This window comes from Aotus nancymaae, unplaced genomic scaffold (genome assembly GCF_030222135.1).
Source record: "Aotus nancymaae isolate 86718 unplaced genomic scaffold, 86718_ANA_hifiasm-v0.15.2.pri h1tg000003l, whole genome shotgun sequence".
NCBI lineage: Eukaryota > Metazoa > Chordata > Mammalia > Primates > Aotidae > Aotus > Aotus nancymaae.
The window spans coordinates 919,894-935,344 of record NW_026988414.1 but is presented as its reverse complement, the minus strand read 5'-3'; the positions used below and the strand labels follow the sequence as shown (position 1 = coordinate 935,344).

Here is a 15,451-nt window from a genome sequence, read left to right as displayed (position 1 = left end):
TCCTCCCACCTCAGCCTCCCAAGTAGCTGGGACTCTAGGCACAAGCCATCACACCTGGCTGATTTTTGTATTTTTTGTAGCAACAGGGTCTCACTTTGTTCTCCAGGCTGGTCTCAAACTCCTGGACTCAAAGGGTCCTCCTGCTTTGGCCTCCCAAAGCTCTGGGATTAGAGGCATAATAAGCCACTGCACCTAGTCTTTCATTGAATTTTTTTTTTAACCATTTGGATTCCATTAAATATCTTTTTCATTTTTGGGGTTATTTTTGTAAGCTTTATTTTTAGAAGAGGAATTACTGGGTCTGTTTTTTATGGTTTTTGATACAACGCCAAAATATTTTCTTAAAAAAAAAAAAAACTAGTTACAGGGCCAGCACGGGAGCTCACACCTGTAATCTCAGCATTTTGGGAGGCCAGGGCGGGTGGATCACCTGAGGTCGGGAGTTCAAGACCAGCCTGACCAACATGGTGAAACCCCATCTCTACTGAAAATACAAAAAATTGGCTGGGCGTGGTGGCAGGCGCCTATAATCCCAGCTACTTGGGAGCCTGAGGTAGGAGAATCACTTGAACCCGGGAGGCAGGGGTTCTAATGAGCCAAGATTGTGCCATTGCATGCCATCCTAGGCAACAAGAGCAAAACTCCATCTCAGAAAAAAAAAAAAAAACAGAAAAGTACTAGTTACCTACTAGTGATGAAAAGTTTCAGGTTTTATCCATTCAAACATAAGGGGTTTGAATTGTTTAAATTCTTATAATTTAGAGGACCATTTAAAATGTACCTTGTTTATATTTCTTTGATTAGAGATTGAATGTATTTACTTTTTCTTTTTTCTTTTTTGTTTTTTCTTTTTTTCTTTTTTTTTTTTGAGACAGAGTCTTCCTCTGTCGTCCAGGCTGGAGTGCAGTGGCGTGATCTCTGCTCACTGCAACCTCTGCCTCCCGGATTCAAGCAATTCTTCTGCCTCAGCCTCCTGAGTAGCTGGAATTAGAGGTGTGCACCAATATGCCTGGCCAATTTTGGTATTTATAGTAGAGACAGGGTTTCACCATATTGGTTAGGCTGGTCTCGATCTCCTGACCTGGTAATCCATCTGCCTCAGCCTCCCAAAGTGCTGAGACTACAGGCGTGAGCCACCATGCCCAGCCGGCGAACGTATCTTCTTTATGTGAATTAGGTTCCCGTTTATCAGTCCTGAAATTTTAAAATCTCTATTTGTATGAGGTTTTTAAAAAATAGAAAATATCTTATTTGTCATTTGCTATGGGTCTTTTTAGTTCATTACAATTTAGTTATTATACCTGAGTAATTATTTTTTGCATGAATCTTAACTTTCTCCCTTTGTGATTTTTTTTTTTTTCTTTTTGGTCACTTCTAAATTTATCAAGGTGTTAGACTCTGAGACCTAACACCTATCCATATACCTCCTTTTTTTTTGAGATACATGTATATATGTGCCTTTCTATGTGTATTTATCTGGAATTACTTTTAGTGAAATAAGGTGGAGGTCTGAATTAAAACTTTTTCCCGGTTGTTAATGAAATGTGTCAGTGACTGACTGTTTTGTGTGCCATAGTAGCACTGAGAAGTCCATGAAGTCCAATTATTCTAATATCTTTCCTTAGTTTTCCTTCAGTTTCATTTATCTCATGCTACGTGAAAACTTCAACATTAACTGTGTTCCCATCTGTTCTTTTTGCTGCTTAAACTAGTATCATTTCTGGCTTTATTCTACCACAAATTCTTTTTCACTTGCCTTACCTTATGTGAACCTCCACTGTTACAGTGTTAACCTTTTCCTTTTTTTTTTTTTTGTCACTGCAGGAAGTACACCCACTACCCCGACCTCCCCTCAAGCCCCACAGAAACTGGATGCTTCTGCAGCTACAGCCCCCACCTCTCTGCCACCATCATCACCTGCTGCTCCCGTTGCCACTTTTTCTTTGCTTCCTGCTGGTGGGGCTACCACTGTGTTCTCCTTTGGTTCTTCATCTTTGAAGTCAGCTGTTACAGTCACTGGGGAGCCCCCTTCATATTCCAGTGGCTCTGACAGCTCCAAAGCAGCCCTGGGCCCTGGCCCATCAACCTTTTCTTTTGTTCCCCCTTCTAAAGCCTCCCTAGCCCTCACCCCTGCAGCATCTCCCATGGCTCCATCAGCTGCTTCATTCTCCTTTGGATCATCTGGTTTTAAGCCTACCCTGGAAAGCACGCCAATTCCAAGTGCGTCTGCTCCAAATATAGCAGTGAAGCCTTCCTTCTCACCCTCAGCAGTCAAAGTCAACCTTGGTGAAAAGTAAGTCACTTCTAAAGTTTGATTCTTCTGTGGGATGTGTAGAAATATTGCATGTTATTTGCTAGACGTAGAGTCACTGTGAGAGGAGTTACTGAGTAGAATTTTTTACCCAGAGTAATACTTTCAAGTGGTAGAAATTCAGCCAACATAAAAAGCTAGCATTTCATCAGTGGATAGAGTCCAGATGGGTCTCTTAGCTAGCATTTTATTTTTTTGACCATTAGGGATTTATATTCAAATTTTGTTTTGCTTTTTTACATTACAAATGTAGGAAATATTCCTTATTTTAAAAAAAGAAGCAATCAAGAATATACATCCTAGAAGAGAAATGAATCCCTTGTAGACTTCCCCTCCCCATGTCCACCCTTAACTCTGAACTGTCTACACAGCCACAAAGTGATCTTGTGACATCATAAATTGTTAGGTGATTCTTTTGCTTGACAGTCCCTATGAAGCCCGCTGGCTGCTCACTGCTAATTCTTAGGCTGGTATCCAGTTTCCTCCAGATCTAGGTCCTACAGCTCACTCATTTCTTATTTATTTACTTTTTTATCTGCTTGTTCTTTTCTCCCCACTAGAATGTAAGCTTTTCGAGGGAAGCAATCCCTTGTATTTTGTAACCCCTCCCAAGATAACCACTGGGTATAAATACTACCAGCTTTTTCCCTGCTTGCTCGTACTGTCTGTTGTTGCTGTGGTGGTGCTGCCATCGTCAGTTACTGTTAATATTGAACCTGCAGACAGCCACTTCATGCTAAGGGTTGCATAGTGTTCCATTTTGTTGGCTGCGCCACAGTTTATCTGACCAGTCATCTAATGCTGGATGTTTAGATTGTCTACAGACTTTTGCTCTTTAGGTGGAACCGGCTTTACATTCCCTTTAGGCCATGAGTATCCCAAAGACAGTGACCTGCATTTCTCTTCCTTTTTCACTTCCAGAAAAGGTGGTCACTCTCAAAACGAGTTATTAGTAATTTCCTTGGTAAGAAAAAGTACTAACTCTCCTAAGCGTAATTGGGTCCCACCTCCTGTTTAAAACTCAGCTGGACACAATAATGTTTCATTTCCTGATAAACTTGATATTTTATATTGTGATAAACTTAGTTTTGTCTTCAAGTACTTGATATTTCCCCTAAATAATGCATCCTAAATAAGCAGATGATAAGATAAATGCTTCCTTGCAGCTTTCACCTTTTGTAAGAAATAGCTAAACATTTATGTTTTCTGAAGGCAAAAAAGTATGTTATCTTTGTAAGTTAACATAAAAGATAATAAGTTATCTTTTGATGACATTGCTCATGCTAGTTTGGAAGAATCTTCTAGCAAGCTCTTCTGAGGCCTTCTGGCTGCCATTTTTCAGGTTTACTGCGACGGCTACCTCTGCTCCTGTTAGTAGCTCCCAGAGCACACCCTCGATGCCACCATTCTCTTCTGCCTCCAAGCCAGCTGCTTCTGGACCACTCAACCACCCCATGCCTCTCTCAGCATCATCCAGTTCCATGTCATTGAAGTCCTCAGTCTTGTCTTCAACATCAGGTCTGATTTTAAGCAAACAACTTCAGACCTCAGCCCTGCCTTCTCAGATTAATGGTTTCAAGTGTTAAGAGTCCTAACTGGGAGGCCGAGGCGGGTGGATCACGAGGTCAAGAGATCGAGACCATCTTGGTCAACATGGTGAAACCCCATCTCTACTAAAAATATAAAAGATTAGCTGGGCATGGTGGTGCATGCCTGTAATCCCAGCTACTCAGGAGGCTGAGGCAGGAGAATTGCCTTGACCCAGGAGGCAGAGGTTGCGGTGAGCCGAGATCGCGCCATTGCATTCCAGCCTGGGTAACAAGAGCGAAATTCCGTCTTAAAAAAAAAAAAAAAAAGAGTCCTAACTAACAGTTGGACAAGGTTATTTTTTCTTGCTTCCTGTATCTTACATAAATGATTAATGTGCTGTGATTTTTGTACTCTGAATTGGGAGACTCGCTGCGGCTTTAATGCTGCCACGCTTCTCTCTGACACTTCTTATGGAGCTAAGTGACTTAATGATTCAAAGAAAATGTCTAACTGTTGGGCATTTATCTTCATGTGGAGCCTGCGCTTCATGAAGCACAGTTACAGAACAGTTGTTTAAGAAGCACAGGCACAAGAATGGTTTGGCCAGGTATAGCGGCTCATGCCTGTAATCCCAGCACTTTGGGAGGCTAAGGCAGGTGGTTCACCAGAGGTTGGAGTTCGAGATCAGCCTGGCCAACATGGTGAAACCCCATCTCTACTCAAAATACAAAAATCAGCCAGGTGTGGTGGTGGGTGCCTGTAATCCCAGCTACTCAGGAGGCTGAGGCAGTAGAATTGCTTGAACCCAGGAGGTGGAGATTGCAGTGAGCCGAGATTGCACCCCTGCATTCCAATGTGGGCTACAGAGCAAGACTCCATCTCAAAAAAAAAAGACTCACAGAAGAGAGAGTGCCTGCAGCGACTGTATTCATATTTTCAGTCAGTCATACTATAAGCAGGAAGTTTTTTGGCTTTTGTTTTGTTTCTTTTGAGACAGATTCTCTGTCACCCAGGCTGTAGTGCAGCGGCATGCTCCAGACTCACCACGGCCTCTACCTCCTGGGCTCAAGCAATCTTTCCATCTCAGCCTCCTGAGTAGCTGGGACTACAGGCATGTACCACCACCTTTGGCTATTCTTCTAATTTTTTATAGAGACGAGGTCTTGCCATGTTGCTGAGGCTGGTCTCAAACTCCTAGGCTCAAGCAGTCCTCCTGTCTCAGCCTCCCAAAGGGCTAGGATTACAGGCGTGAGCCACCATACCTGGCTCCTAAAATGTTCATTTATTGTTTTTTTTCATTATCTTAGAACAGAGGCTAGCACAGCTGGTGGTCATCACTATTTAAAATAAATCGTAAAAGTGGGGCCAGGGGCAATGTGTAACTTAATTCCTTAGATTTAGGGAAGGGACATTTGTGATAGGAAAAAAAGTAATAAATGCTGTCTGTTTTAACTGACTTCTTTTTCAAGCAGGACGATCTGCTCAGGGCAGTCCAAACCCAGTGTCCTCAATAGTACAGAAATCCCCCAGGATGACCGCTCCAGTGGCAAAGTCAGGCTCTCCCCAGGTATGTTTAAATTCAGCTTGCAAGGTTTGTGTTTATTTATTTATTTATTATTTTTTGAGATGGAGTCTCGCTTCTTCACCCAGGCTGGAATGCAGTGACGCAATCTCGGCTCACTGCAAACGCTGCTTCCCGGGTCCAAGTGATTTTCTGCCTTAGCCTCCCAAGTAGCTGGGATTGCAGGTGCCTGCCACCACACCTGACTGCTTTTTGTATTTTAGTAGAGATGGGGTTTCACCATCTTGGCCAGGCTGGTTGGTCTTCAACTCCTGACCTCGTGATCCACTCGCCTCAGCCTCCCAAAGTGCTGGGATTACAGGCGTGAGCCACCACGCCTGGCCTTGTTTGTGTTTATTAATTTACTGCCCAAGCATACATATGAATTAAATGGGTTTTTATGTTTTAGAATTCAGACCTTGGAGATAGTAACTGGGACTACGTGATAGTAAATACCAAAGTGTGAGGTTTGAATACTTGTATACTCATAAAAGCCATTTATCTATTTTAATTTTTTATTGATGTGTAATACATATAGAAAAAAGTACACATAATACATGTACAGCTCAGTGAATTGTCACCATCTGAACATACCTTGGTGACTAGCATCCAGATCAAGAAACAGAATTTTATGAGAACCTGGCTGGGTGCAGTGGCTCACGCCTGTAATCCCAACACTTTGGGAGGCCGAGGCAGGTGGATCACCTGAAGGCAGGAGTTTGAGACCAGCCTGGTCAACATGGTGAAACCACATCTCTACTAAAAATGCAAAAAATAGCCAGGTATGGTGGCACACACCTGTAGTCCCAGCCCCTCAGGAGGTTGAGGAGGAGAATCACTTGAACTCAGCTGGCAGAGGTCAGAACCCGAGTTCTTTTTCGCCTGTACCCTTCTAGTTGCTACTCTTGCCAAAGAGTAGCTGCTTTTTTGATTTCCAACAGCATAGATGAGGTTAGCCTGCCTGTACCTTCTATTAAGTGGAATTGTACAGTATGCATTCTTGTATCTGGCTGCTTTGTTCAACATTATGAGATTTATCCATGTCATTGTATGGAATTTATTGTGTGATTATATTACAAGTATTCTACTCTGACAGACATTTGAGTAATTTGCAGGTTTAAGCCATTGTATGTAGTACTGCTATGACCGTTCCAGTTGACGTCTTCAATGAACACACGTACAGGTTTCTCTTGGGTGTATCCGTATGAGTGAGATTGCTGGGTCATAGACTCTGCATGTATTCCTCATTAGTAGATTCCCACCAAGAATGTATGAGACTTCTGGCTGCGCCACATCTTTGCCTCTCTTGGTATTTTTCATCTTTTGTTGTATTGTTTTGTGGTTTTAATTTGTATTTCTCTAATGATTAGCAAATTGAGCTTTTATTGGCCATTTGAATATTTTATGTTGTATCTGTTCATGTCTTTATTCTATTTTTCTATTGGATTATCTTTTTCCTTCTGATTTTTAACAGTTCCTTGAATACACACACACATACACGCACATACAGTGCAAATCCATTATCACTGTGAATTGCCTATTCGTTGTCTTTTTGGTTTCTTCGATGAATACTTGTTCTTCATTTTAATATAGTTGAGTAGATCAGTTTTTTTTCCTTTATGATGAATGCTTTTCACGTTTTGTTTCAGAAATCATTTTCTATTTCAAGGTCAAAAGATTTTTTTTAAAAGCTTTATTTTATCTTTCATATTTAGATTTGTAGTCCGTCATCTCAGTTTATTTTTATGGTGTAATATAAGGAGAATTGTGTTTTCCACATGCTTACTTGAGTGCCCTGGGAACAAGAGTTATGTCTTTTTCTTCTGTGTCCCCCTAACCAACCCTTCTCCTACCCTGACACATACCTGTCCTGGACACATAGTAAGTGCCCAGGTCACAGTTCACACTTGTGGCATGATGCATGACACACAGTGTTTGCCAAATAAATGTTTGCTGTTAATGAATACTGATGTGGTCTAAGACCTCTCTAAAGTTAATCGTTGTAAGTAGCAAATAGTCTAAAGGGCATCTCAAATTATAGCATCTTTAAAGCAGAACTCTTGATTTCTGTCTCCCTAGAGGCTAGTCCTTTTCCAGTGAGTAAATAAGCACTAACAAACCAGATGTTTGCCCAAGCTCCAAGCCCAGAAGCATCCTAGATCCCTCTCTTCACAGTATGTGTCCCCAGTCCAGGCTGGCAGGAGATCTTGTCGCCTCCACCCTCTGCTGTGTCACATGTCATAAGCCCACAGCCCTGTCCCCCTGCTAGCATCCTGTGTCAAGCTATTGCCACCTCTCACCTTTTTAACCTCTTGACTAATCTCACTGCTATCCCTGCTCTAGATAGCAGTAAGCAGGATCTTTTAAATAGTAAAGATTTAAACTCTCCTAAAACACCAGTAGTAGCTTTCTAAAACCTTTAGAAAAGAATCTAAACTCCTCGGTGTGACCTGACTGACCTACCCCTGCCTGCCTTCCTGACTCTACCCCTGCCCTCTCCAGTGCCTCCCCTGACTTCACAGAGCCCACGTTTACTTTTTTCTTTGCCAAGGTGTACCAAGTTTCTCCTGCCTCGAGATCTCTCTGCGCTTGACTTTCTTGCTGCCTGGCAGGTGCTTCCTGCAGATCCCATAGCTTCTTTCTGCTTGCAGCCTCAGTTCAGATGGCGGCCCACAGTGAGGGCTTTCTTGGCCATCTCTTCTGAAGTAGTGCCCTGTTTTATTCTCTGTGTTTTCCTGTTTGTTCTCCAACTGAAATTATCAGATATGCTTACATTTTATTATTCAGCATGTCCCAGTAGGAGGTAAGTTCAGTGAGAGTTGGGCCCTCATCTGCTTGTTCACCTCTACTTGCATTTTCTAGAATATGCCTTACACAAAGTAGAGACCCTATAAATGAGGGTTCGGAAGAATGAGTAAAGAAACAATGACTGTGTTACAAGAGCGCCACTCCCTGTGATAGGCACTGATGTGATTGCTTGTAGAAGCCATGGCTTGTAGTATGGGATCAATTTTTAAACCTTTTGCCTTCCATTTCAGCCAAAGTCACTTCAGCCTGCTGTTGCAGAAAAGCAGGGACACCGGTGGAAAGATGCAGATCCTGTGATGGCTGGAATTGGGGAGGAGGTAAATTTGTTTCTTGAAGGCTTTTTTCTGGAAGTAGCTGACAGACTTGGATGGGTCAGAGTGCCAACCCCTACATGACTAGTTCATTCTAACGTTGAAGCCTGACCTATCCCAGCAGTTTGAGCAGTTAATAAGCACAGTAGCAATGACATTACTGCATTACTGTTTGTCATTCAGACTGAGTAGTTCCTTATTTGTGGCTTCTACAGATTGCACACTTTCAGAAGGAGTTGGAAGAGTTAAAAGCCCGAACTTCCAAAGCCTGTTTCCAAGTGGGCACTTCTGAGGAGATGAAGATGCTGCGAACAGAATCAGATGACTTGCACACCTTTCTTTTGGAGATTAAAGAGACCACAGAGGTTTGTGTTTATGGATACTTTTCCTGAGTTGAATTGCATTTAAAAAATGTTTTCTCCTACTATGACATGGGTGTATATATTTTATTTCTTCAAGGACCACCAGTCCACAACCAGTGTTGTTTTTTTAGTATGGCTGAGTAGCTTTCCTAGAATCCCTGAGTTCAGATCCTACCTTCAGCACTTAATAAATTATGTGACTTTGGACAAGTTAATCTAGTTAACTCTGTTTCTTAGTTTTCTCATCTATAAGATGGAATAAGTTTCTACCCCTTTGACACATACCACATACTATGTACTCCATAAAGTTTATTATAGTTGTTAATTTGGTGTATTTGAAATTTTACTATCTTTCATAGTGTTAGATTTTTAAAAAGCAGGGTATTTTAGAACATACACAGTATGAAAATATTAAATGTTTGGTGTTAATAGTGTTAATTATTGTTACTATTATTATTTCTTACTGTATGCTAGGCACTGTGCCAAACACATCACTTGTATTATCTCACTGAATCCTCACAACTTTCCTGTGTCATGCATACTGTTAACCTCTCAATTTTGCAAGTCAGAAAACTGAGGCTTAGGTAAATTTGTCAATAGTCACCCACTTAGCAAGTGGTAGTGCCAGCATTCTGTTTCAGACTGTCTGATTCCAGAGTTCCGGTCTTAAATAGCATGTTTGGAAAGAGAAAAGTTCTTTAGAGTATTAGCAGTAATTATCTTCACATAATAGTATTGTAGCTACTGTCCATGGTTTTGTGTTTTCCACATTTTCAGTAATTAGCATGTAGTTTTTTTAATGGGGATGAAAAATAAATGTAAAAAAAGTGTCTTTATAAGCAGTTAAATTCTTTTTTTTACATGACTTAAATATAATCAGATGTCCATTGTGTTCAGTGTTTGAGAAACACCAGCTTCCTTGATCTAAACAGAAAGGTTTGGACTTAACAACTTTTTGTATCAACACATTATTGTACTTTTTCTAGTCGCTTCATGGAGATATAAGTAGCCTGAAAACAACTTTACTTGAGGGCTTTGCTGGTGTTGAGGAAGCCAGAGAACAAAATGAAAGAAATCGTGACTCTGGATATCTCCATTTGCTTTATAAAAGACCGCTGGATCCCAAGAGCGAAGCTCAGCTTCAGGTAGGAGATCTATGTAAATCTATTTAAAAGATTTAAAAACAAACTCATGTAACAATTGCTGTCTTTTTTTGTGTATAGATTTGGATGATGGCTCTTTATGAAGTTGTTAATTTTCTGCTTATAATTTACCACACTTCGCATAAACTTTCCTAACCGTGTCTAAGAAAACGATATACTTCATGTAATTATGTAATTTTTTTTAATACTTTTTTTTTTTTTGGGGACAGGGTCTTCTGTTGCCCATGCTGGAGTGTAGTGGCATGATCTTGGCTCACTGCAACCTCTGCCTCCTGGGTTCATGCAGTTCTTCCTGCCTTAGCCTCCCAAGTAGCTAGAATTACAGGTGTGCACCACCACTACGCCCAACTAATTTTTTTCTTTTCTTTTTTTAATTTTATTTATTTAGTTTTCTTCTTGTGCCCTCCCCCCCCCCACTTTATTTTTATTTTTTTTGGAGACAGGGTCTCACTATGTTGCCCAGGCTGGAGTGCAGTGGCGCCATATCGGCTCGCTGCAAACTCCACCTCCCATGTTCAAGTGATTCTTCTGCCTCAGCCTCTGGAGTAGCTGGGGATTACAGGTGTGTGCCACCACATCCAGCTAATTTTTATATTTTTAGTAGAGATGGCCTTTCACCATGTTGGCCAGACTGGTCTCAACCTCCTGGCCTCAAGTGATCCACCCATCCTGGCTACCCAAAGTGCTGGGATTATAGCCACCATGCCCAGCCTGTATTTTTGTTTTGAGACAGAGTCTTGCTGTGTTGCCTAGGCTATAGTGCAATCTCAGCTCACTGCAACCTCTGCCTCCCGTGTCCAGTGGTTCTCATGCCTCAGCCTCCCAAGTACCTAGGATTACAGGCATGTGTCGCCACACCCAGCTGATTTTTGTATTTTTAGTCAAGATGGGGTTTCACCATGTTGGCCAGGCTAATCTCGAACTCCTGACCTCAGGTGATCCACCCACCTCAGCTTCCCAAAGTGCTGAGATTATAGGCGTGAGCCACCATGCCCAGCTACCTGGCCTGTTTTTAATTTTTGAGAATCAAGTTAACCATGAAGGTTAGCAGTCACCCAAAACGTAAATAAAATTATTGCAGGCCTATAATAAGTTAAATAGCTAAAATGTTAAATAATGCTAGATTCAGTTGTTAGTGCTGATACTGTTCTTTGCTTTTGCAAACAAATGAGTATTTCTCAACTTGGGAAGATGACTTACATGTTCTCTGCTGTGAATAGATAAGTTTAGAATTACTTTCAGCACTGTTTTGTCTTTTACAGTTAATTTTATGGATGGGAGAGCAAAAACTAAATGGATGCACTGTCTGAGTACCAGAATGGAATGGAAAATTCCCTGACCATGTTGAGATACTTCATAGGAGCTGAGAAGAAATGAGAATTAAGCAAGAACATTTGTTCCCTGGGGGCCTAGGCAGACACACCCATTCTTTTTCCCTTTACATTGTACCACCTCTCTGCCACCTCTGCCTCCCAGGTTGAAGCAATTCTCGTGCTCCAGCTTCGCAAGTAGCTGGAATTACATGCTCCTACCACCCCGTCCATCTAATTTTTGTATTTTTTGTAGAGACGGTGTTTCACCATGTTAGCCAGGCTGGTCTCAAACTCCTGACCTCAAATGATCTGCCTGCCTTGGCCTCCCCAAGTGCTGGGATTACAGGCGTGAGCCACTGCACCCAGCCGATTTTGTTTTTTATTTTAAAGTTTTTTTGTTTTTTTTTTTTTTTTTTCAGAGAGAATAGGAAGGAGGAAAAAGGAAGAGAAAGAGAGAGAGAGAATGGGGAGGAGGGAGAAGGAAAAGAAAGAGGGAGAGAGAATGGGAGTATTGCTTTCTTGCCCAGGCTAGAATGCAATTTAGTAATGAGTATTGAAAAGCTCTTTTATACTGGTAATTATACTTAATGATGTAGTCAGGAAGGAATAAGGGAAGAAGATAACAAACAAACAGCCAACCAATATTTAATTTAAACCTATGAAATGCTATGCGATTACTGAGGAGTGATTTACTTCCAATTATATAGTCACCTTTGGAATAGGTGTGAGGTGGTAATGTATGTTTTGTGTATTTGAAGTGGAGAGTTCTATAAATGTTTATTAAGTTTACTTGTTCCGGGTCTGAGTTCAAGTTCTGAATATCCTTGTTAATTTTCTATCTCGTTGATCTATAGAATCGTTAGCTCTTCTTGTTACATTGATCCTTTTGCCATTATGTAATGTCATTCCTCGCCTCTTTTGTTCTTTGTTGCTTTAAAGTCTACTTTATCAGAGGCGAGAATTGCATCTCCTGCTTTTTGTTTATTAGTTTATTTTTACTCTCTGTTTGATTGGTAAATCTTCCTCCTTCTCTCTGAGTCTTTGTGTATTGTTGCATGTAAGATGGGCCCGGATGCAGCATACCGATGGGTTTTGGCTTTTTATCCAATTAAAATATATATAGGTTTAATACCGGCGTTTGATGCTAGCTGGCTGTTTTGCCCATTAGTTGATGTAAATTTTTTATTGTGTTAAAGTTCTTTGCTTTTTGATATATTTTTGGAAAGGCTGATATTGGTTGTTCCTTTATATGTATAGTGCTTCTTTCAGAAGCTCTTGTAAAGCAGGCCTGGTGGTGGTGAACTCTCTAAGTACTTGTTTGTTCGCAAAAGATTTAATTTTTCCTTCGCTCATAAAGTTTAGTTTGGCTGGATAGGAAATTCTGGGTTGAAAGTTCTTTTCTTTAAGGATGTTAAATATTGGTCCCCACTCTTTTCTGGCTTGTAGGGTTTCTGCTGAGAGATCTGCTGTAAGTCTGATAGGTTTCCCTTTATGGGTAACCTGACCTTTCTCTCTGGCTGCCCTTAGTATTTTCTCCTTCATTTCAACCCTAATAAATCTGGCGATTATGTGCCTTGGGGTTGGTCTTCTTGAAGAATATCTTTGTGGTGTTCTCTGTATTACCTGGAGTTGAATATTACCCTGCCTTGCCAGGTTGGGGAAATTTTCCTGAATGATATCCTGAAGAGTATTTTCCAACTTGGATTCATTCTCTTCATCACATTCAGGTACACCTATCAAACGTAAATTAGGTCTTTTCACATAGTCCCATATTTCCTGGAGACTTTGCTCATTCCTTTTCATCCTTTTTTCTGCATTCTTGTCTTCTTGTTTCATTTCACTGAGCTGGTCCTCGACTTCTGATATCCTTCCTTCTGCTTGATCAATTCGACTGTTTAAACTTGTGCATGCTTCGCGAAGTTCTCGTGTTGTGTTTTTCAGCTCCATCAATTCACTTATATTCTTCTCTAAATTGTCCATTCTCGTTAACATTTCGTCAAACCTTTTTTCAAGGTTCTTAGTTTCTTTGCATTGGGTTAGAACAAGTTCTTTTAATTCACAGAAGTTTCTTATCACCCACGTTTTGAAACCTGCTTCTGTTATTGGAACACACGTGTAATCTATTAAGCCTTGTTCCGTTACTGATGAGGAATTGCAATCCCCTGTAGAGGGAGAGGCATTCTGATTTTGAGTATTCTCTACCTTTTTACGCTGGTTTCTTCCCTTCATTATATATTTGTCCATCTGTCGTCTTTATAATTACCGGCTTTCTAACTGGGTCTCTGACGTCCAACTTGTTGATTCCCTGCGCCGAGATCTGAGCAATCCACTGAGCCGGCCAAAACAGTGGTGTTAAGATTGATGGTGCTTTTCTGCCCGGGAATCTCCGGACTCTGCACCAAGAACTGGCGTGCTAAGGCACCAGCAAAACCACCACGCCGGCCACAAGAGTCGCCCTGGCGACCCGTGGGGCTTCTCCACTGGGAATCTCCTGGTCCGTGAGCAACAAATATTCGTCTGAAAGTGTGGCGTCCTCTCGTTCTTTGCGCTTTCACTGGGAGGTACATGCCCGAGCTGCTAATCATCAGCCATCTTGGATCTCTCTCTAAAGTTTTTTTATGTAACTTTTTTTTTTTTGTTTTACATTATTAGAGTCAGAGTCTTGCTTTGTTGCCCAGGCTGATCTTGAACTCCTAGCTTCAAGCAGTCCACCTGCCTTGGCCTCCCAGAGTGTCGGGATTATAGGTATAAGCCACTGCACCCGGCCTCATTTTAATTATACAGTTTTAATGATCATATTAAAACCTATTCTGTTTTCCTTGTTTATTATGGTTCTTAATATAGAAGTGTTTTAGAATTCTTTTGACTGTTTTGATACATCTTCCCCAAACTATCAGAAAAACAAGTCATTTGCCTTTTAATTTTTTTCTCATAGGAAATTCGGCGCCTTCACCAGTATGTGAAATTTGCTGTCCAAGATGTGAATGATGTTCTAGACTTGGAGTGGGATCGGCATCTGGAACAAAAGAAAAAACAAAGGCGAGTGAGATCTCTCATCTGCAATGGGTTGGAATAGATATTGCTATTGCCATTTTAGAAAGGTGATTTAGGAACATATGAAAATCCCTGCAAACGTTCATTCTTTTTAACCTAGTCATTCTACTTCTAGAAATATTTTTCTACAGAAAAAACAAATGATGCTCACAATAATTACATAAAGGAATTTATATATTGCAGCATATAAATATAAACTATATAAACTATAATTTATGATAGTGAAAATTTGCATTCAACCTAATTATCTTAAGGTACAGGAGTGGCTAAATATGGTCACTTTTTTTTTCTTAATTACAGAATACCCTGTAACCATTGACTAGCATGTTCTCCAAGAAATTATTTAATATATTAAATATATTTCCTATCTTCTATAAAATGTATAGAATATATAATTATTTCACTATAATTATTAGATGTAATATAAAAATTTAATAAGTAAAAAGGCAAAAGCATATTGGCTAATAACAATGTGGAGGTACAAAAGTAAATAGATGTATCAAAATACTTACAGTCATATCTGCAAAACGGGATTAAGGAAAATTTTCCTTAGCACTCTTCCGTATATTCCAAATTTTGTTTTTGAGAAAATATTTGTAATTAGTGTGGATAGTTAAAAGGATAAGAGGAACGATGGCAAAGGAATGGGAAACTTTTTAGCATAGTTTTTTATCCCTAGATATTTGGTTTTAAGCCACATATTTTCCACAAGGAATAGAATGCGGTGTACCATGAGAACATGAAGTGCCCATTAGAAATGTGAAAAACAGATCAGCCCTGAAATGTTAGATTTTTGAAACACCTACACTTAATTAATAGATTAGTTAGCCCAGTGTGAAAACAAACCAAGAAATGGTCCATTTGATGTACTTTCAGTGGGACAACCTGGGTGTGACGTCAGGGACAGGACTAGAATACGCTTATAATTTAGTAAGCTGAATTCAGTAAGTTACATTTTGTTATGTGGAGAAAGGCTAGAAATCCCAACTGGAGGACCCTCAGCTTGGAGCATAGATAGGTGTGAGGAGATAGAAGTGA

At 40.5% G+C, this 15,451-nt stretch overlaps 1 protein-coding gene across 1 annotated transcript in view; it reads left to right on the top strand.

Annotated features, from left to right (window-relative positions):
• The window catches only part of NUP214 (nucleoporin 214), a 101,202-nt gene that overhangs the window by 19,121 nt on the left and 66,630 nt on the right, over positions 1 to 15,451 (top strand). The window contains exons 12-18 of the mRNA XM_064376949.1: positions 1,825 to 2,293; positions 3,654 to 3,829; positions 5,314 to 5,408; positions 8,441 to 8,527; positions 8,737 to 8,886; positions 9,870 to 10,028; positions 14,295 to 14,398. Of these exons, the coding sequence (XP_064233019.1) occupies positions 1,825 to 2,293; positions 3,654 to 3,829; positions 5,314 to 5,408; positions 8,441 to 8,527; positions 8,737 to 8,886; positions 9,870 to 10,028; positions 14,295 to 14,398 (1,240 nt within the window). The remainder of the gene's footprint in view (positions 1 to 1,824; positions 2,294 to 3,653; positions 3,830 to 5,313; positions 5,409 to 8,440; positions 8,528 to 8,736; positions 8,887 to 9,869; positions 10,029 to 14,294; positions 14,399 to 15,451) is intronic.